The 23,499-nt window shown below is 40.7% G+C and overlaps 5 protein-coding genes across 5 annotated transcripts; all 5 read left to right on the top strand.

Annotated features, from left to right (window-relative positions):
- Nucleotides 1–3,454: 3,454 nt before the first annotated feature.
- On the top strand, nucleotides 3,455–4,705 carry LOC149075101 (uncharacterized). The gene has a single exon (XM_089246034.1). It carries the CDS (start codon nucleotides 3,455–3,457, stop codon nucleotides 4,703–4,705), a length of 1,251 nt encoding a protein of 416 aa, XP_089102160.1.
- A 172-nt stretch (nucleotides 4,706–4,877) lies between these two features.
- Nucleotides 4,878–6,284, top strand: LOC149075100 (uncharacterized). The gene has a single exon (XM_089246033.1). It carries the CDS (start codon nucleotides 4,878–4,880, stop codon nucleotides 6,282–6,284), a length of 1,407 nt encoding a protein of 468 aa, XP_089102159.1.
- A 1,114-nt stretch (nucleotides 6,285–7,398) lies between these two features.
- Nucleotides 7,399–7,989, top strand: LOC149075099 (uncharacterized). The gene has a single exon (XM_089246031.1). The coding sequence runs from the start codon at nucleotides 7,399–7,401 to the stop codon at nucleotides 7,987–7,989; it is 591 nt and encodes a 196-aa protein (XP_089102157.1).
- An 11,781-nt stretch (nucleotides 7,990–19,770) lies between these two features.
- On the top strand, nucleotides 19,771–21,852 carry LOC149075098 (uncharacterized). Its single transcript, XM_089246029.1, has one exon. The coding sequence runs from the start codon at nucleotides 19,771–19,773 to the stop codon at nucleotides 21,850–21,852; it is 2,082 nt and encodes a 693-aa protein (XP_089102155.1).
- Nucleotides 21,853–22,009: 157 nt separating this feature from the next.
- LOC149075097 (uncharacterized) lies at nucleotides 22,010–22,600 on the top strand. Its single transcript, XM_089246028.1, has one exon. It carries the CDS (start codon nucleotides 22,010–22,012, stop codon nucleotides 22,598–22,600), a length of 591 nt encoding a protein of 196 aa, XP_089102154.1.
- Nucleotides 22,601–23,499: the final 899 nt, after the last annotated feature.

Here is a 23,499-nt window from a genome sequence, read left to right as displayed (position 1 = left end):
TTGTGTATGATTTTTCAGTGCTGCCATCAATTTTTCAGAAATGAAGTGTAATGATTGAATATTTGTACCGTTTGTAAGCCTGTTGCTCTCTGTGGAAAGGCTTTCCAATGGGGAGATCGACTTACATTCGCGCCTCGAAGTTGGGAACCACAGAAAAACAGATTTAGTCGACCAACATTGCGGCGCCAGTGAGCTTGGAACCCGGGATCTCGCGATTCGAGTCCGTCATTATGACCACTCGACCACCACAGCAGTGCTACAGCAGATGATGAATCCTACTTTATACTCGTATACGTAAGAACGAAAGAGAACAAACAGGTAGGTGAGGGTGAAAAAGAAAAATCTACTTCGTACCTACTATTTTATCTGAAAACATGTCACAGATAAGAGTGAGAGGATATAGTACAACAGATAAGTATATCTCATATATTTATCAATTATATAGTTTTCCTTTCATTTGTTTTTTTCTTACTTTTCTACTTTTTTTCCTCTTCCTTCTCCTTGCTTTTTCTAGAATGCGGTTAAATTAGGACAAGGTTACCACATTTATCGCCGATTCGTGAAACAAAGATCATCCGAATTTCTTGCCAATCGCTAAGGGAATAAATATGCACAAGAATATAAAAAAACTCCGTCGGAATTATTACGAGTAAAAAAATTTGTGAATATTAATGGCAATAGAGGCCAAGAATGACTTAAAAAATCCCGCAACCCGAGAGTGTTAGTGACGTCATTCAAACAAAACATGATCAAGTACAGCCATTGGTACAGCACGGAACAAAGAAACAGGAAAAAAAATGGCTAGTTTCTAGAAGCTGGAGGAAAGGAAAAGAAAAAAGTGAAAAGTTTTTATAGATATCCGCCAAGAAGCGCAAGAATCACTGAGTAGCCAACTATTGTGGGTTTAATAATTGCATTTCGGTCCTAATTTTTTTTCTGGTTTTATGTGTTTCTGGGTGAGATGAATGTCTTACATTTTATCATAATGTTTTGAGGATGACACCTTGCACGTGCAATATGAGCTCAGATAATCGAATTCTAAACTGACGAAAAGAAGGGAAACAATAGCATAATGAGCTTGTCCGCTAGTTTATGCAGTTCTTTCCTCATTTTAGCAATTTTTTAAATGAAATATCTCGGTGAATATTGTGCTTAGAAACGTGAAATGTTTTTGTCGGCCTCTCGAAACACAACAATAATTTCACAATTGGATTTTCGGGACGGGGTGACCTAATGAAAAGTTGATATTTTCCATTGCAACTCCCTTCAACATGAATGACGTACCTGAGTTCCTGTATTTGCATTTTATCTTATGATTGCATTTTTAATTGAGCGAGTAGCTGGATTTTAGAAATATACGACATCCATATTTGCCATTGGCATCTTTTCCGAAGCCACCTCGTTGGGCATTTTGCTTATTATGGCCTGGTACTTGCATCTAATCTACACGGTATTTGAATATTTTTTCTTCCTGGAACTATTCCTTTTAAGATCAACAATTCGCCAGAAATTAGCGAGCAAGGGAATTGACTGTTCACCCTGTCTATCTAAACTGATCTTACGGATGCGATTGCTGGCGATTCCTCTCATCGCCAGACACCCCAACCGTCCTCACTCATCTGCATCCTGCTAGCACACTCGAGTCCCTCCCTTCCACCCTCATGTCGGTAATCGCAGAATCCTTAGTGAGAGATGAATTTCATTAAAAAATGAGACCTCACCAACCTGCTCCAAACACCAAAAAGGATCACCAGCGATGTGGACTGTTTGGTTCGTTGCGAGACAAACTGACGGTCGAATTTTATATTGGCAAAAGGGAAACGAGTCCCCTAATGGATCTCCCACCTCCACCTACACAAAATTCAGTTGTCGTATCCACAAAGAAAACAAGAGTGACATCTCCTTCGCCGCGAGTTAAAAAAGAAACTCGACAGAACCCATAATACCCTCCTCCCAGCGACTCTGTAATCCAAGAGAGAGACAATTTCTCTTCCACGCCGCATCCAACACCTCATCTTGAAATTACACAATTCTAGATGGTTCGTCGTGAAAACAAACCGATAAACGGGAAACCTGGAGACAATGTCTACCAGATTCTCGACATCTAGAACAACCCACCCTTACGAACCACTCTTTTGTCTAAACTCTTTTCCGAGACGATAAATTAATGATAACTTGAGAGTAACACCCTTTATATAATATTTTTTACATTCTTTGGAGCCAACAGCACAACAATCGAATATCAGTTTCGTTTCCGATTGTTGACTTTAAACAGTATCGGCATGTATTATCTTAGAATAACAATAAATTTCGTCAAACTTCCAGACAACAATGGAGGCCGCTGTGGCGTTTGAGTGGGTGGTCACACTGACGAACTCGAACCCCCCACCGTTGCTACAGCTGCGGTCGGCTGAAGTTGGTTTACTGTGGTTCCCGCTTTTGAGCCGGGAATGCTAGCAGAGGAGTATTTATGATTTTGTCGCGGCCCCTCTTTCACACCAATCATACCAATCTGATTTTCTTGACCACTCATTCCTTGAAATCGCCTTCCTGTGTGAAAACCCGCTGGACCCTTCCCTACCCTTGCTACTACGCCTGTATTTCTGTCGCTTTTTTTATCCTCACATGCTTCATGGACCCCCCACATCCTGGAGCAGGGCCTCTAGGTTTATATTTTAGGCTACCCCCACCCCCCTACAAGCCAGAATTTCCACAAACCCTTCTATAGGGAATTTATAGCAATGAAAAAAAAAAAATTATGGTAATTTTCCCAAGCTCTAATAGCCCTATTCTTGTGGGGGAGAGGTAGGCATGCTTGCTCACTGTTTTGGGGGCTCTCACATGGCCCCATCCAGAGTTGGGGCTGACAGGTCTCCAGCCTTGAGGAGTGGGACAATTACCATCACTTTTTTTTCCATGCTATAAATTCACTGTGGAAGGGCCCGTGGAAGTCTGGCATGGGGACCCACCAAAGCTACCAGCCTAGGGGCAATGCCCGAGTGGCAAGATGCTCGTCTTCCACTGTAAAGGTAACCGTCAAGGTCCACGGGTTCAAATCCGTGCAAGAACACCAAAACAAGTTCTTTAACTACCGAGCCTGGGGCGACCACCGATATAGATAGTGCTTTCATTCCCCACCCAACTCTACTGGTTAGAAATTGTTGTATGACGATGTATGACTGTAGTTGGTGTGTGTTGACGCCCCTAGATGGCAGCAGCATACCGTTAGCGAGCGGACGTTGCCTTGATGGCTGCGCGCGCAACGGAGTATGATCACCGCGATCAAACCGACAACAAGGCGGCTCATGCATTGTTTTTCCCTCTCATGTTTCAATAAATTCAGTTAATTTCATCTTGAATTGCCCTTAATTATCGATGGTTCGTTCAGCGGAATATTCGACGCTAGTTACCAGAGACCCATCCTGAAAATCACGCCACAAGATCGTGAACATTTATGGTGCCGAAATCCGGGAAGAAAAACGCAACCAGCGACAGCGGTCTTCAGATGGAATCTTTGGTAAAGAAACGAAGTTCGGTGAAAGGCAAGATCACGCGGCTTTGCAACGTCATCAAGCCGAAGCTCAACAGCGATGATCTCCCACGGCATCAGTTGGAAATCCATCAAGATCAAGCCAAAGAACTGTGGACGGAGCTCAACGTCTTGCATGATGAAATCGTCATCTTGTCAACGGATGAACATCTGGAAGCCCACGAAGCGGAATTCGGCGATTTGGCAAGTCGGATCGACGATCTTCGCTTCAGCATGGCCCAAGCATCGGGATCGACGAAACAATCAGGTACTGTAAATTCAGAAGCTAGTTCCGTGCGCTTACCGAAAATTGAACTGCCTTTGTTCAGTGGCGAGCTTAACGATTGGTTGCCATTTCGCGATATGTTCACAACGACCATCGATCAAAATAAAAGTTTAAGTGACATTCAAAAGTTACAATATTTGAAACTATGTGTCAAGGGAAACGCCGCTCAAGTAATTCACGCGATCCCGCTCGCAGGGAGCAATTACGGCAAAGCATGGGCGCTTTTGTACGATCGATTCAACAACGAAACTGAGATTGTTCAGGCAAGTCTGAACAAGCTGTTTTCGCAATCGAACATCGCACATGAGTCAGCAACATGCCTACGTCGGCTTCTAGATACCACAAATCAGTGCCTGGAAGCTCTACAATCGCTGCAGCAACAGGTGCAACATTGGGACAGTATCCTGATCTACTTCCTGTCCAAGAAACTGGATCCGGAATCTTTGCGCCAGTGGTCTTTTCATTCGCAGGGGGATAAGAAACTTTTCACTTTCAGTGAGTGGCGGGAATTCATCGACAATCGGGCTCGCGCTCTTGCAGCTGTCAGCACAAGCAAATCATCAGGTTCAGCCAAGTCGAAGACGCAAGGTCACCCGACGAATTCATTCGAATCACGAAAATCAGTGTTGATAAATCATGGTGTTTCTAGTACATGTGTGGTTTGCAAAGGAAACCACCCCATCTTCAGATGTTCGAAATTCCTCGACCAGAGTGTTTCAGCTAGAAAAGCAACGGTCGAAAAGCTTCGACTTTGTTTCAACTGTTTGGGATCATCACATATGGTTCGGAGTTGCTCTGCAGGACACTGCAAAAAATGCAACGGTTCACACAACACGCTATTGCATGAAGCGGATGTCGATACCACAAAGTCCCACAAACTTCATTGTTGACAGCCGAAGAGCAAGCATGTGAACAACACTTCGACACAACCCACACACGTAATTCATCGTCAGGCTTCCTTTCAAGAACATCGATGGAAAATTGTCATCATCCAGAGACGTAGCTGAGACACGACTTCTACAAAATGAAAGGCGTTGGAGACACCAGCCAGAAGCTCAGAAAATGTATCGTGAGTTCATGCAACAGTATGAGACTCTGGGACGCATGAAACAGCTGGAGGTGACAAGTGACAATCAAGACAAGTACTACCTACCTCACCACGCAGTTATGAAGCCAGAAAATCAAACCAAGTTTCATGTGGTTTTTGATGCTTCAGCAAAATCATCATGGGGTTTATCACTGAATGATAAGCTGATAGTTGGACCAACATTGCAAGACGATATTGCCACACTTCTTCTCCTCTTCCGAACTCACAAGGTCGCAATGACAGCAGATATTGTCAAAATGTATCGTCAGATACTTGTTCATCCGGACGACGCGAAGTACCAAACAATCTTGTGGAGGGAATCGCCAGATATACTCATCAAGGAGTATCAATTGCTGACTGTGACACACGGAACTGCATCAGCACCTTACTTAGCTACCAAGTGCCTGCAGCAGTTGGCTGAGGATGAAAAAGATGAGTTTTCCAGAGCTTCTGCCATAGTCAAGCAGGATTTTTATGTAGACGATTTGCTCACTGGAGCAGATTCAGTCGAGGAAGCTATTCACATTCAGCAGGAAATCATTAAACTTCTTCAAAACGGTGGATTCGTCATAAAAAAGTGGGCATCAAATGAAGAAGACGTTCTTGTATCGCTACCGAATGACTTTCGTGCGACAAGTACTACGTTCGAAATAGAGACTGACATCAAAACTTTGGGCATTTTATGGAAGCCAAAGGATGATGTATTTGTTTTCAATTCAAAACCACCACCGGTAAATATGCAGCAGTGGACCAAGCGCTCTGTTCTATCACACATCTCCAAGGTGTTTGACCCACTTGGATGGCTGGCTCCTGTTGTAATCAATGTCAAAATTCTAATACAAGAAATGTGGAAAGCTGAACTGTCTTGGGATGAGAAATTGCCAGAGAACACTCACAATGGATGGACAGTATTTTACGAAGACTTCAAGCAAGTGGAGGACATTCAAATTCCAAGATATATGATGCAAATCTCTTCACATATGTTAGAAATTCACGGTTTCAGTGATGCATCAGAAAAGGCGTACTCCGCGGTTGTGTACATTCGAACAGTTTCCAGTGAAGGAGTTGCGAAGGTTCAACTAGTAACAGCAAAGACACGAGTAGCCCCTGTGAAGCCAACAACCTTGCCTCGACTTGAACTTTGTAGAGCAGTGCTGCTTGCAAGACTCATCAAGTTTACATGCAATGCACTACGTCTAGTCAACACAAACATATGGTGCTGGACTGACTCTACAATTGTTCTCGCCTGGCTCTCTTCACATCCAAGCCGGTGGAAGACGTTTGTGGCTCATCGAGTTATAAAAATTCATGAGCTTCTCCCTGAGGATCATTGGAATCACATTGATGGAACCAACAATCCCGCTGATTGTGCGTCACGATGAATACCGGCCGACAAATTGAAGGCATTTACCCTATGGTGGTATGGTCCAGAGTTCCTTTCCAAGCCAGGTCAGCTAGCAGACATACCTGTGTTGTGCTGCTCCGTGGATGAAGTTTTGACTGAAGAGAAGAAAAATATTTCTTGCAACCAATCTGTGTTTGTTGGTATTGCACATGACATGGAAATTATTGACAGGTTTTCCTCACTTACTTCTCTTCAGCGAGTCACGGCATATGTCTTCAGATTTATAGACAACTGCAAACTTGCTGCACCTGAAAGGAGCACAGGGTTTCTTACCACTCAAGAGCTGACACACGCATTATATACATGGGTCAGGAGAGTTCAAGAAGTAGAATTCAAATCAGAATTGTCTTCGTTGAGAAAATCAGGAACGCTACCTTCAAACTGCAATATTCTTCGGTTGAATCCATTCATCGCCGATGATGGAATTATCAGGGTGGGCGGAAGATGGCGACATGCACATTGGTTGGGAAGTCACCGACATCCAATTCTTCTTCCAAAAGAGCATCATTTCACTCAGTTGATTATCCAGCATTATCATACAATGCATTTGCATGCTGGACCTCAACTTCTCCAGTCTTGCATCCAACAGCAATTCTGGATTGTTTCTGGAAGAAGTGTCATCCGGCAATTTGTGAGAAAATGCATAACCTGTGTTCGCTATCGTGGCGTAACAGCTCCTCAAATCATGGGCGATCTACCGGCTGCGAGAGTAACACCATCTCGAGCATTTCTTCACTGTGCTGTCGATTATGCAGGACCTTTCACCATCAGGATGTCAAAGGCATCTCGAGCAAAACCATACAAGGCATACCTGGCACTTTTCGTATGCTTCTCAACCAAAGCTAAGCATTGTGAAGTTGTAAGTGACTTGTCAACAGAGACATTCATCGCCACTCTGAAAACGATTCATTTCCAGGAGAGGAAAGCCGAGTGATATATACAGTGACTGTGGAACTAACTTCGTGAAAGCTGACAAGGTGCTGAGAGAGTTTGCTCGTCTCTTTTCATCTCGCACTCATAACGAACGTGTTTCCAGTGATCTCACCGATGTCGGAGTAAACTGGCATTTCAATCCTCCAGCATCTCCTCACATGGGAGGTCTTTGGGAAGCTGGAGTGAAAGCCGTGAAATACCATCTCAGGCGAATCACTTCCAACATACAGCTAACATTCGAAGAGCTGTATACCTTGTTGTCACAGATTGAGGCATGTCTCAATTCTCGACCTATCTGTGAACTTTCAAATGATCCAAACGACGTGTCTGCTCTCACTCCCGGTCACTTTCTCTTGGGTGGTCCGTTGACAGCATTGCCCGAGCCAGACTTCACACAAACAAAATTCAATCGTCGCACCCGTTGGCAGTTGGTACAGCGCCTTCTGCAACATTTCTGGAATCGTTGGAGAGCTGAGTATCTTACCCAGCTACAGCATAGAAGTAAGTGGTTGAAACCAAAAGAAAATCTCGCTCTCGGTGATCTCGTTCTAGTGAAAGAAGATCGTCTACCACCCTTGCAGTGGAGACTTGGTCGAGTGACAGAGTTGTTTCCGGGATCCGACGGGATCGTCAGAGTTGTCTCTATCAAAAGGATGGGACATTTAAGAGAAATGTACAAAAACTTTGTCGTCTACCAGTTGACAACTAGTATGACTGCTCAAGGTTATATCATATATCACATTTTTTAGATTTCATGTACAATAGTATATGTTTCTGCGCATCTATACAATTTGCATATATATATATATATATATTTTTTTTATAATTTTCATATGCAGCTGCCATTGTATTTCATGTAAACATGTCAGTATTGAAACGATGTTTCAAGGTGGGCGGCATGTTGACGCCCCTAGATGGCAGCAACATACCGTTAGCGAGCGGCCGTTGCCTTGATGGCTGCGCGCGCAACGGAATATGATCACCGCGATCAAACCGACAACAACGCGGCTCATGTATCGTTTTCCCTCTCATGTTTCAATAAATTCAGTTAATTTCATCTTGAATTGTCCTTATTTATCGATGGTTCGTTCAGCGGAATATTCGACACTAGTTACCAGAGACCCATCCTGAAAATCACGCCACAAGATCGTGAACAGTGTGCTATAAAGTAGCCTAGGGGCACTCCTCCGGGATGTGGGGGCCCACATGCTGGAACACATTATTTTTGTTCTGAACTGAAATGGTCCCTTTCTCTCCAGGGTACACTTTTGGTCGTTCACGTGCTCTAACGCATCTCTCTTTCTTTTGTTCGCTCACTCACATGGTTCCTTGCCCTCCAGGTCACTCTTTTGTTCACTCACTCACATAGTTTCTTGTCCTATAGGTCACTCTTTCGGCCATTCGCATTCTTGCACAAGCTATGTGTCACTCACTGACGTGATTTGCCCCTCGCTTTCTCAAGGTGATCATTTTGGTCATTCGTGTACTTACACACGCTCTAGGTCACTCTTTCGGTGATTTAACAAATTCACATGCTTAGACACAATCTAGGCTATAACAGATAAGTATATCTCATATTTATCTATTATACTGTTTTCCTTTTTTACTTTTTTTCCTGTCCCTTCTCCTTGCTTTTTCTAGAATGTGGTTAAATTAGGACAAAATTACCACATTTATCGCGGATTCGTCAAACAAAGATCATCCGAATTTCTCGCCAATCGCTAAGGGAATAAATATGCACAAGAATATAAAAAAGTCCGACGGAATTATTACGAGTAAAAACCCCAGTGATGGGATTTCACATTATGAAAAGTCTCTTGTTGCGTGTGTGTGCACTCATTTATAAAATTTCCATAAAATAAATTTTAGTTTCTAATTTTAAATGGTGAATTGTGAACACTTAGAAATAAATATTCAACTAAAATTCCGAAAATAAAATGTTAACATGGAGTCAATGTTTTTTTTAAATGTTAAGTTTCAAAATTAAAAAGGTATCTCCTGAAAAATGCAAAACATTTTTTTCATGTCTACTCAAAATGCACATACTTTTTTTTTTTAAATACTCCAAATTTAAAAAATAAACTATTCAATGCAATATTACAATTGTTTTATAGAAGCAAGTTTCTTTTAATCGAAGAGTTCTTTTACGAGGTGTCATTACTTTAAGCATGGCAAAAACTATACACTAGTAGAAATATTAAAAATACTATTTAATCATTTATTTATTCTAAATTTTTTACACATGTTCTTGATTATATGTGCTATCCTATTGCTGGTATAAAGTTATACGTATCTTAGATACTTAATTTTTTGTAAATTTAAAAAAAAAAATTCATTAAAAACAGCTTGCGCACATGATAAAATATAACAATATAATTGAATAAAAATTGATTAAAAATAAGGAAACGTTAATAAAGGAAACTTTTCAATTCACGAAATGAAGCAAAAGGTTGAGATTTCATTGACTCAATCTTATTTAAAATTAAATTTTAAAACTTAAATTTCAAATTCCAAAAATTTTTAGTAAACAATTAATTTCAAATAAGACTAAGTCAATAAAATCTCAACATTTTGCTTTATTTCATGAATTGAACAGTTTCCTTTATTTTTAATCAATTGCATTGATGTCATGGTATTTTATCATGCATGCAAGCTGTTTTAATGCTTTTTTTTTTTAATTTATAAAAAATTAAGTATCTAAGATATGTGAAATTTTATACCAGCATAGGATATCACATACAATCAAAAACATGTGTAAAAAATTTGGAATAAATCGATGGTTAAATAGTATTTTTAATGATATTTCTATTAGAGCATAGTTTTCCACAATGTTAAAAGGTACGAGACCCCTTAATTGAAGATTTGGTGTTAAAGTTATCATTTTTAGTTTTTATGTAATTATTCAGGAATACTTTAGGTATTATTTTGATACAATCATTAGAGACTTACCTTGAATATTTTACCTTTGAATATTATACTGATGTCAAACTTTTAATTGAAGCTTTCTTATAAAATGTTCCAAGCTTAAAATAATAATTACACAAATTTTGGCAATTATCAAACCAACTAACTTCTCAATTTCAAGAAGTTCACAACTTCAGCACTTTTCGTGTTTAGATGTTTCACGTTTGAATTCTGTACCATACGCTAGGACACCTACTTTTTGTAGCAATACTTGAAGTAATATGCATGAGGTAATATCAGTTTATTTGAATTCCTCACAAAGCGATATGAAGCTGGATTGGTGAAATAAAATATTGATGTCCATAATATCATTTCTGAGTAATAGCGAGCAGCTTTCATAAAACTCAGTTCCAACTATTAATGCAGAAAGAATAAATTCACTTATTTTACCATGAAGTAGTACTCTGAGTTTTTTCCTAGGAACCACTCATAAGAAGACTCAGCTACAAGATGATTATCGAGCGAGGCAGTGACACTCTTTGAATTGCTTTTCATTGATTTCATTATTTTTCCTCCGGTGACTTTCTTTTAATTGGTAACTTTGTCGTTCCTTTCTAAGTACGACGAGGGTTCCATTCTGTCTTTCGCTTCCCCTTGCAGTTTGACCTACCGCTGCAAACACAGCAGCACCTAGACACCTAAAAGAAAATTTAAAATGTTACACGTGTAGTATTTATAATATTCAGCATATAGGCAACAAAATTATTGAATTATAAAACATTCTGAATAGTGCAAGAATGCTTACACAGGGAAATGACTCACATTTAAATTTAATGGTTTAAAATTCAAGTTGAATTTGCAAACTATATTATTTATTTAAAAAGTAGCCTATCCCTTCATTAAATTTCACGTCACTCAGCACATTAATAGATCTGAAAAATGTGCTCCCATGATTAAACAAGTGGATAAAAACTGCTCTCAATGCAGGAGGAAATAAAATTCCGGCACGAAACAGCAGCGAACATATCTACTTTCAAATTAATTACGCAAAATAGTCAGAAAAAATAAATATTTCAGATATACCTCGGCGGAGTGATACATTACGGCTTGTACTTCTAGGAGGCTTTGGCCCTACACGATATTAGACTAGCGGCTAAAAATCCGACATTCCCTGGCGAACTTGGCCAATCCCAGAGAAGCGGAAGTGAGTTACTCTCGAACCGATCGTTACTTCGTGTACAATACTTCGGAAACTGTTCGGAACTTCCAATGCGCAAGCGCGTTCTCGTAATTTTGTAATATTCTGCGCTCTTTTCTCATTTTTTTCTGGCTCTCACCTTTATTTTTTTCCATCAATATTTTCTAAATAGTTCTCTTTTTTCCATCAATTTCCTGTTGGTTTGGGTTCATGTATTTGAGGTTAATTGATTTTTCTTTTATAATTATTTTTCCTACATTGTGTATAATTCTGTTTTTATTTTTCCTGCATTAAATACATTTTCCTGTTATTATTTTTCCTACATTACGTATATTTTTTTTATTTTTCCTACATTGTGTATTTTCCTGTAATTACTTTTCCTACATTACATGTACCTTTCTGTTCTTTCTTTCCTGCATATTAAGCACATTTTCTTGTAATTATATTTTCTACAGTAAGTATACTTTCCTGCAAAGAAGGATAAAAAAATCTGAAAATCCTCTCCTTGAGAAAATTCTACGTACACCTATGCTTTTCTGTAATTAACTATATGTTTAATTTCTGTCAACCCCTTTTAAATATGAATCAATAGAATTAAAGAAATCTTTGGGATGAAATAAAATAGAATTTACAATGTCTAAGTCCCAAATGTGAAATTTTGTCATAAAGCTAAGAGTGGGGCGCGAATCCCCTTGCACACAAGTGGAATTTCGAGGCATTTACGCACAACCGAGCCCCTCTTGACCATTTTTCTTTTTTTCTCCCTACCCTTTCTTCCTTTTGTTTCCTTCCTAAATTTATAAAAGTAAAAAGGACTGTTTTCAGATCAAATTGCTGAAGTTCAATTACTTTACTGCAAAAATGTCAGATTTTTTGGGGGGAAATACAGTCAAACCCCACTAGACCGAAACTCCAAGAGACCGGAGAAATCACTTCGTAATAACGAAATTTCGTTACAAAGGAATTCCAGATTTTTATATAGTTCCTATGAAAACTTATCCGGGGGATTAGAAAAGTTTTCGTTAAAGCGATATTTTTTTCCTGTTATAATGGTATTCGTTAAAATAAGAGGTTGACCGTATTTCGTCTCAAACAATTTTTTTACGTGTATATGGAGGCTGCATGGGTAGCAGGGCGTATGGCACTTTACTGGCGAGCCGTTAGAAGTCTATTTACCGAGATATGCAATTGCGAAAAATTGAGGAAATTTGGGAAAAACAGCATTTAATGCGGGTAAAATGGTTTCCCCGCATTTAATGCTGTTTTTTTTCTAACTTTCTTCGAATATCTCAGTGAAAATTATTCATGTTCGCAAGGGAGCCACAGGAATGAGAAATGGTTGAAAGGGGGCCATGGACAAAAAAAGGTTGAGAACCACTGCTATAGGTCACTCTTTCGGTCATTCGCATTCTTGCACAAGCTATGTGTCACTCACTGACGTGATTTGCCCCTCGCTTTCTCTAGGTGATTATTTTGGTCATTCGCGTACTTACACACGCTCTAGGTCACTCTTTCGGTGATTTAACAAATTCACATGCTTAGACACGCTCTAGGGGAGTCTTTTGGTTACTAACGTACTTACACATTCTTTTCTGGGTCATTCACATACGTACACACACTCTAGACAGGCGCGAATCTATGGGAGAGGAGATCGGGTTGATCAACCCACAAGCGAATTATGCAATACTGTCCCAAATGCAATAATTCATGAAATTATCGTAACATCTATATGATAATATTGCATTCAATCCAACCTTCGACTAAAAAACGGGAAAAATCGGAACGGAGGGTAAAAAACCCCAACAGATTGGGGACTGTCCCGGAAAATATGTCAGTCTTGAAAGGTAATTCCAGAATTGAGGAAAGAGATAATTCCGAAGTTAATGAAAGAAAAAACTCTAGAATTAATGAAAGAGATAATTTAAGCATCGCTGAAAGTGATAATTCCAACATCGCTGAAAGTGATAATTCCAACACCAAGAAAGAAATAATTCCAAAATTAATGAAAGCAATAAATACAGAATTAAGAAAAGAGATAATTTCAGCACTGATGAAGTGATAATTCCAAAATAAATTAAAGCGATAATTCCTGCATTAATGAAAAATAGTTCCAGGAATTAATGAAAGAAACAACTTCAGTATTGATGAAAGTGATAATTCCAAAATTAATGAAGGTGATAATTCTATAATTAATGAAAGAGATAATTCTAAAATTAATGAAAGAGATAATTCTAAAATTAATGAAAGAGATAATTAAAAAATCAATGAAAGATAATTTCAGTATTGAAATTATGTTTCTTTGATTTTATTATTGCAGAATTAATGAAAGAGATAATTCCAGAATTAATGAAAGAAATAATTCCAGAATTAATGAAAGAGATAATTCCAGAATTAATGAAAGAGATAATTCCAGAATTAATGAAAGAGATAATTCCAGAATTAATGAAAGAGATAATTCCAGAATTAATGAGATATAATTTTAGAATCAATAAAAGAAATAATTCCAGAATTAATAAAATAAATAATTTCAGCATTAATGAAAGAAAAATTCAGAATTGATGAAAGAAATTTTTCATTATTAATGAAATATAAATAATTTAATAAGTGATAATTCCAAAATTAATGAAGGTGATAATTATATAATTAATGAAAGAGATAATTCTAAAATTAATGAAAGAGATAATTAAAAAATCAATGAAAGATAATTTCAGTATTGAAATTATCTTTCAATGATTTTATTATTCCAGAATTAATGAGATATAATGTCAGAATCAATGAAAGAAAAATCGAGAATTGATCAAAGAAATTTTTCAGTATTAATGAAAGAAATTTTTCAGTATTAATGAAATAGACAAGTATTTTTCAGTATTAATTTAATCTTTTTTAGTTTTAGAGAGGAATCTTTAAAACCCAATATTTAGAGACCGAACTGTACATTTCTAAGGAGAAATTGCTAGGCGGGAACTTTGTTTTCACCCAGTCACGTGATTTCCTTGCATTCGATATCGCTGTCGTACCGACGGCTGGATGCTGCTCCCTCCAGTAATATAAGCTCGATGGTTATGTGTGATTTTTCAGTGCTGCCATCCATTTTTCAGAAGTGAAGTGTAATGATTGAATATTTGTACCGTTTGTAAGCCTGTTGCTCTCTGTGGAGAGGCTTTCCAATGGGGAGATCGACTTACATTCGCGCCTCGAAGTTGGGAACCACAGAAAAACAGATTTAGTCGACCAACATTGCCGCGCCAGTGAGCTTGGAACCCGGGATCTCGTGATTCGAGTCCGTCATTATGACCACTCGACCACCACAGCAGTGCTACAGCAGATGATGAATCCTACTTTACACTCGTATACGTAAGAACGAAAGAGAACAAACAGGTATGTGAGGGTGAAAAAGAAAAATCTACTTCGTACCTACTATTTTATCTGAAAACATGTCACAGATAAGAGTGAGGGGATATAGTATAACAGATAAGTATATCTCATATATTTATCAATTATATAGTTTTCCTTTCATTTGTTTTTTTCTTACTTTTCTACTTTTTTTCCTCTTCCTTCTCCTTGATTTTTCTAGAATGCGGTTAAATTAGGACAAGGTTACCACATTTATCGCCGATTCGTCAAACAAAGATCATCCGAATTTCTCGCCAATCGCTAAGGGAATAAATATGCACAAGAATATAAAAAAGTTCGACGGAATTATTACGAGTAAAAAAATTTGTGAATATTAATGGCAATAGAGGCCAAGAATGACTTAAAAAATCCCGCAACCCGAGAGTGTTAGTGACGTCATTCAAACAAAACATGATCAAGTACAGCCAACACCACACTAAATATATTTAGTGTGGTGTTGGTACAGCACGGAACAAAGAAACAGGAAAAAAAATGGCTAGTTTCTAGAAGCTGGAGGAAAGGAAAAGAAAAAAGTGAAAAGTTTTTATAGATATCCGCCAAGAAGCGCAAGAATCACTGAGTAGCCAACTATTGTGGGTTTAATAATTGCATTTCGGTCCTAATTTTTTTTTTTTTTTTGGTTTTATGTGTTTCTGGGTGAGATGAATGTCTTACGTTTTATCATAATTTTTTGAGGATGACACCTTGCACGTGCAATATGAGCTCAGATAATCGAATTCTAAATTGCCGAAAAGAAGGGAAACAATAGCATAATGAGCTTGTCCGCTAGTTTATGCAGTTCTTTCCTCATTTTAGCAATTTTTTAAATGAAATATCTCGGTGAATATTGTGCTTAGAAACGTGAAATGTTTTTGTCGGCCTCTCGAAACACAACAATAATTTCACAATTGGATTTTCGGGACGGGGTGACCAAATGAAAAGTTGATATTTTCCACTGCAACTCCCTTCAACATGAATGACGTACCTGAGTTCCTGTATTTGCATTTTATCTTATGATTGCATTTTTAATTGAGCGGGTAGCTGGATTTTAGAAATATACGACATCCATATTTGCTATTGGCATCTTTTCCGAAGCCACCTCGTTGGGCATTTTGCTTGTTATGGCCTGGTACTTGCATCTAATCTACACGGTATTTGAATATTTTTTCTTCCTGGAACTATTCCTTTTAAGATCAACAATTCGCCAGAAATTAGCGAGCAAGGGACTTGACTGTTCACCCTGTCTATCTAAACTGATCTTACGGATGCGATTGCTGGCGATTCCTCTCATCGCCAGACACCCCAACCGTCCTCACTCATCTGCATCCTGCTAGCACACTCGAGTCCCTCCCTTCCACCCTCATGTCGGTAATCGCAGAATCCTTAGTGAGAGATGAATTTCATTAAAAAATGAGACCTCACCAACCTGCTCCAAACACCAAAAAGGATCACCAGCGATGTGGACTGTTTGGTTCGTTGCGAGACAAACTGACGGTCGAATTTTATATTGGCAAAAGGGAAACGAGTCCCCTAATGGATCTCCCACCTCCACCTACACAAAATTCAGTTGTCGTATCCACAAAGAAAACAAGAGTGACATCTCCTTCGCCGCGAGTTAAAAAAGAAACTCGACAGAACCCATAATACCCTCCTCCCAGCGACTCTGTAATCCAAGAGAGAGACAATTTCTCTTCCACGCCGCATCCAACACCTCATCTTGAAATTACACAATTCTAGATGGTTCGTCGTGAAAACAAACCGATAAACGGGAAACCTGGAGACAAGGTCTACCAGATTCTCGACATCTAGAACAACCCACCCTTACGAACCACCCTTTTGTCTAAACTCTTTTCCGAGACGATAAATTAATGATAACTTGAGAGTAACACCCTTTATATAATATTTTTTACATTCTTTGGAGCCAACAGCACAACAATCGAATATCAGTTTCGTTTCCGATTGTTGACTTTAAACAGTATCGGCATGTATTATCTTAGAATAACAATAAATTTCGTCAAACTTCCAGACAACAATGGAGGCCGCTGTGGCGTTTGAGTGGGTGGTCACACTGACGAACTCGAACCCCCCACCGTTGCTACAGCTGCGGTCGGCTGAAGTTGGTTTACTGTGGTTCCCGCTTTTGAGCCGGGAATGCTAGCAGAGGAGTATTTATGATTTTGTCGCGGCCCCTCTTTCACACCAATCATACCAATCTGATTTTCTTGACCACTCATTCCTTGAAATCGCCTTCCTGTGTGAAAACCCGCTGGACCCTTCCCTACCCTTGCTACTACGCCTGCATTTCTGTCGCTTTTTTTATCCTCACATGCTTCATGGACCCCCACATCCTGGAGCAGGGCCTCTATGTTTGTATTTTAGGCTACTCCCACCCCCCTACAAGCCAGAATTTCCGCAAACCCTTCTATAGGGAATTTATAGCAATGAAAAAAAAAAAATTATGGTAATTTTCCCAAGCTCTAATAGCCCTATTCTTGTGGGGGAGAGGTAGGCATGCTTGCTCATTGTTTTGGGGGCTCTTACATGGCCCCGTCCAGAGTTGGGGCTGACAGGTCTCGAGCCTTGAGGAGTGGGCAATTACCATCACTTTTTTTTCCATGCTATAAATTCACTGTGGAAGGGCCCGTGGAAGTCTGGCATGGGGACCCACCAAAGCTACCAGCCTAGGGGCAATGCCCGAGTGGCAAGATGCTCGTCTTCCACTGTAAAGGTAACCGTCAAGGTCCACGGGTTCAAATCCGTGCAAGAACACCAAAACAAGTTCTTTAACTACCGAGCCTGGGGCGACCACCGATATAGATAGTGCTTTCATTCCCCATCCAACTCTACTGGTTAGAAATTGTTGTATGGCGAGGTATGACTGTAGTTGGTGTGTGTTGACGCCCCTAGATGGCAGCAGCATACCGTTAGCGAGCGGCCGTTGCCTTGATGGCTGCGCGCGCAACGGAGTATGATCACCGCGATCAACCCGACAACAAGGCGGCTCATGTATCGTTTTCCCTCTCATGTTTCAATAAATTCAGTTAATTTCATCTTGAATTGCCCTTAATTATCGATGGTTCGTTCAGCGGAATATTCGACGCTAGTTACCAGAGACCCATCCTGAAAATCACGCCACAAGATCGTGAACATTTATGGTGCCGAAATCCGGGAAGAAAAACGCAACCAGCGACAGCGGTCTTCAGATGGAATCTTTGGTAAAGAAACGAAGTTCGGTGAAAGGCAAGATCACGCGGCTTTGCAACGTCATCAAGCCGAAGCTCAACAGCGATGATCTCCCACGGCATCAGTTGGAAATCCATCAAGATCAAGCCAAAGAACTGTGGACGGAGCTCAACGTCTTGCATGATGAAATCGTCATCTTGTCAACGGATGAACATCTGGAAGCCCACGAAGCGGAATTCGGCGATTTGGCAAGTCGGATCGACGATCTTCGCTTCAGCATGGCCCAAGCATCGGGATCGACGAAACAATCAGGTACTGTAAATTCAGAAGCTAGTTCCGTGCGCTTACCGAAAATTGAACTGCCTTTGTTCAGTGGCGAGCTTAACGATTGGTTGCCATTTCGCGATATGTTCACAACGACCATCGATCAAAATAAAAGTTTAAGTGACATTCAAAAGTTACAATATTTGAAACTATGTGTCAAGGGAAACGCCGCTCAAGTAATTCACGCGATCCCGCTCGCAGGGAGCAATTACGGCAAAGCATGGGCGCTTTTGTACGATCGATTCAACAACGAAACTGAGATTGTTCAGGCAAGTCTGGACAAGCTGTTTTCGCAATCGAACATCGCACATGAGTCAGCAACATGCCTACGTCGGCTTCTAGATACCACAAATCAGTGCCTGGAAGCTCTACAATCGCTGCAGCAACATTGGGACAGTATCCTGATCTACTTCCTGTCCAAGAAACTGGATCCGGAATCTTTGCGCCAGTGGTCTCTTCATTCGCTGGGGGATAAGAAACTTTTCACTTTCAGTGAGTGGCGGGAATTCATCGACAATCGGGCTCGCGCTCTTGCAGCTGTCAGCACAAGCAAATCATCAGGTTCAGCCAAGTCGAAGACGCAAGGTCACCCGACGAATTCATTCGAATCACGAAATCAGTGTTGATAAATCATGGTGTTTCTAGCACATGTGTGGTTTGCAAAGGAAACCACCCCATCTTCAGATGTTCGAAATTCCTCGACCAGAGTGTTTCAGCTAGAAAAGCAACGGTCGAAAAGCTTCGACTTTGTTTCAACTGTTTGGGATCATCACATATGGTTCGGAGTTGCTCTGCAGGACACTGCAAAAAATGCAACGGTTCACACAACACGCTACTGCATGAAGCGGATGTCGATACCACAAAGTCCCACAAACTTCATTGTTGACAGCCGAAGAGCAAGCATGTGAACAACACTTCGACACAACCCACACACGTAATTCATCGTCAGGCTTCCTTTCAAGAACATCGATGGAAAATTGTCATCATCCAGAGACGTAGCTGAGACACGACTTCTACAAAATGAAAGGCGTTGGAGACACCAGCCAGAAGCTCAGAGAATGTATCGTGAGTTCATGCAACAGTATGAGATTCTGGGACACATGAAACAGCTGGAGATGACAAGTGACAATCAAGACAAGTACTACCTACCTCACCACGCAGTTATGAAGCCAGAAAATCAAGCCAAGTTTCGTGTGGTTTTTGATGCTTCAGCAAAATCATCATGGGGTTTATCACTGAATGATAAGCTGATGGTTGGACCAACATTGCAAGACGATATTGCCACACTTCTTCTCCGCTTCCGAACTCACAAGGTCGCAATGACAGCCATGGCCCCCACATCCTAGAGCAGGGCCCCTAGGATGGGACTTTTGGCGGGCCCCCAGACCAGACTTTTCATGGGCCCCTTTATAGTGAATTTATGGCGTGAAAAAACAAAAAAAATGATGAAAATCGTCTCGGGCCCCAGGGCTGGAGCCCTGTCAGCCTCCCCCTTGTGGGGGCCATGATGACAGCAGATATTGTCAAAATGTATCGTCAGATACTTGTTCATCCGGACGACGCGAAGTACCAAACAATCTTGTGGAGGGAATCGCCAGATATACTCATCAAGGAGTATCAATTGCTGACTGTGACATACGGAACTGCATCAGCACCTTACTTAGCTACCAAGTGCCTGCAGCAGTTGGCTGAGGATGAAAAAAAAAAGTTTTCCAGAGCTTCTGCCATAGTCAAGCAGGATTTTTATGTAGACGATTTGCTCACTGGAGCAGATTCAGTCGAGGAAGCTATTCACATTCAGCAGGAAATCATTAAACTTCTTCAAAACGGTGGATTCGTCATAAAAAAGTGGGCATCAAATGAAGAAGACGTTCTTGTATCGCTACCGAATGACTTTCGTGCGACAAGTACTACGTTCGAAATAGAGACTGACATCAAAACTTTGGGCATTTTATGGAAGCCAAAGGATGATGTATTTGTTTTCAATTCAAAATCACCACCGGTAAATATGCAACAGTGGACCAAGCGCTCTGTTCTATCACACATCTCCAAGGTGTTTGACCCACTTGGATGGCTGGCTCCTGTTGTAATCAATGTCAAAATTCTAATACAAGAAATGTGGAAAGCTGAACTGTCTTGGGATGAGAAATTGCCAGAGAACATTCACAATGGATGGACAGTATTTTATGAAGACTTCAAGCAAGTGGAGGACATTCAAATTCCAAGATATATGATGCAAATCTCTTCACATATGTTAGAAATTCACGGTTTCAGTGATGCATCAGAAAAGGCGTACTCCGCGGTTGTGTACATTCGAACAGTTTCCAGTGATGCAGTTGCGAAGGTTCAACTAGTAACAGCAAAGACACGAGTAGCCCCTATGAAGCCAACAACCTTGCCTCGACTTGAACTTTGTGGAGCAGTGCTGCTTGCAAGACTCATCAAGTTTACATGCAATGCACTACGTCTAGTCAACACAAACATATGGTGCTGGACTGACTCTACAATTGTTCTCGCCTGGCTCTCTTTACATCCAAGCCGGTGGAAGACGTTTGTGGCTCATCGAGTTATAAAAGTTCATGAGCTTCTCTCTGAGGGTCATTGGAATCACATTGATGGAACCAACAATCCCGCTGATTGTGCGTCACGAGGAATACCGGCCGACAAATTGAAGGCATTTACCCTATGGTGGTATGGTCCAGAGTTCCTTTCCAAGCCAGGTCAGCTAGCAGACATACCTGTGTTGTGCTGCTCCGTGGATGAAGTTTTGACTGAAGAGAAGAAAAATATTTCTTGCAACCAATCTGTGTTTGTTGGTATTGCACATGACATGGAAATTATTGACAGGTTTTCCTCACTTACTTCTCTTCAGCGAGTCACGGCATATGTCTTCAGATTTATAGACAACTGCAAACTTGCTGCACCTGAAAGGAGCACAGGGTTTCTTACCACTCAAGAGCTGACACACGCATTATATACATGGGTCAGGAGAGTTCAAGAAGTAGAATTCAAATCAGAATTGTCTTCGTTGAGAAAATCAGGAACGCTACCTTCAAACTGCAATATTCTTCGGTTGAATCCATTCATCGCCGATGATGGAATTATCAGGGTGGGCGGAAGATGGCGACATGCACATTGGTTGGGAAGTCACCGACATCCAATTCTTCTTCCAAAAGAGCATCATTTCACTCAGTTGATTATCCAGCATTATCATACAATGCATTTGCATGCTGGACTTCAACTTCTCCAGTCTTGCATCCAACAGCAATTCTGGATTGTTTCTGGAAGAAGTGTCATCCGGCAATTTGTGAGAAAATGCATAACCTGTGTTCGCTATCGTGGCGCAACAGCTCCTCAAATCATGGGCGATCTACCGGCTGCGAGAGTAACACCATCTCGAGCATTTCTTCACTGTGCTGTCGATTATGCAGGACCTTTCACCATCAGGATGTCAAAGGCATCTCGAGCAAAACCATACAAGGCATACCTGGCACTTTTCGTATGCTTCTCAACCAAAGCTAAGCATTGTGAAGTTGTAAGTGACTTGTCAACAGAGACATTCATCGCCACTCTGAAAACGATTCATTTCCAGGAGAGGAAAGCCGAGTGATATATACAGTGACTGTGGAACTAACTTCGTGAAAGCTGACAAGGTGCTGAGAGAGTTTGCTCGTCTCTTTTCATCTCGCACTCATAACGAACGTGTTTCCAGTGATCTCACCGATGTCGGAGTAAACTGGCATTTCAATCCTCCAGCATCTCCTCACATGGGAGGTCTTTGGGAAGCTGGAGTGAAAGCCGTGAAATACCATCTCAGGCGAATCACTTCCAACATACAGCTAACATTCGAAGAGCTGTATACCTTGTTGTCACAGATTGAGGCATGTCTCAATTCTCGACCTATCTGTGAACTTTCAAATGATCCAAACGACGTGTCTGCTCTCACTCCCGGTCACTTTCTCTTAGGTGGTCCGTTGACAGCATTGCCCGAGCCAGACTTCACACAAACAAAATTCAATCGTCGCACCCGTTGGCAGTTGGTACAGTGCCTTCTGCAACATTTCTGGAATCGTTGGAGAGCTGAGTATCTTACCCAGCTACAGCATAGAAGTAAGTGGTTGAAACCAAAAGAAAATCTCGCTCTCGGTGATCTCGTTCTAGTGAAAGAAGATCGTCTACCACCCTTGCAGTGGAGACTTGGTCGAGTGACAGAGTTGTTTCCGGGATCCGACGGGATCGTCAGAGTTGTCTCTATCAAAAGGATGGGACATTTAAGAGAAATGTACAAAAACTTTGTCGTCTACCAGTTGACAACTAGTATGACTGCTCAAGGTTATATCATATATCACATTTTTTAGATTTCATGTACAATAGTATATGTTTCTGCGCATCTATACAATTTGCATATATATATATATATATATTTTTTTTATAATTTTCATATGCAGCTGCCATTGTATTTCATGTAAACATGTCAGTATTGAAACGATGTTTCAAGGTGGGCGGCATGTTGACGCCCCTAGATGGCAGCAACATACCGTTAGCGAGCGGCCGTTGCCTTGATGGCTGCGCGCGCAACGGAATATGATCACCGCGATCAAACCGACAACAACGCGGCTCATGTATCGTTTTCCCTCTCATGTTTCAATAAATTCAGTTAATTTCATCTTGAATTGTCCTTATTTATCGATGGTTCGTTCAGCGGAATATTCGACACTAGTTACCAGAGACCCATCCTGAAAATCACGCCACAAGATCGTGAACAGTGTGCTATAAAGTAGCCTAGGGGCACTCCTCCGGGATGTGGGGGCCCACATGCTGGAACACATTATTTTTGTTCTGAACTGAAATGGTCCCTTTCTCTCCAGGGTACACTTTTGGTCGTTCACGTGCTCTAACGCATCTCTCTTTCTTTTGTTCGCTCACTCACATGGTTCCTTGCCCTCCAGGTCACTCTTTTGTTCACTCACTCACATAGTTTCTTGTCCTATAGGTCACTCTTTCGGCCATTCGCATTCTTGCACAAGCTATGTGTCACTCACTGACGTGATTTGCCCCTCGCTTTCTCAAGGTGATCATTTTGGTCATTCGTGTACTTACACACGCTCTAGGTCACTCTTTCGGTGATTTAACAAATTCACATGCTTAGACACAATCTAGGCTATAACAGATAAGTATATCTCATATTTATCTATTATACTGTTTTCCTTTTTTACTTTTTTTCCTGTCCCTTCTCCTTGCTTTTTCTAGAATGTGG

Source organism: Pholcus phalangioides, unplaced genomic scaffold (genome assembly GCF_987345545.1).
Source record: "Pholcus phalangioides strain wild (caught in Gottingen) unplaced genomic scaffold, Ppha-v1.0 ptg000016l_1, whole genome shotgun sequence".
Taxonomy (NCBI): domain Eukaryota; kingdom Metazoa; phylum Arthropoda; class Arachnida; order Araneae; family Pholcidae; genus Pholcus; species Pholcus phalangioides.
This window is presented reverse-complemented; position numbering and strand designations above follow the sequence as displayed.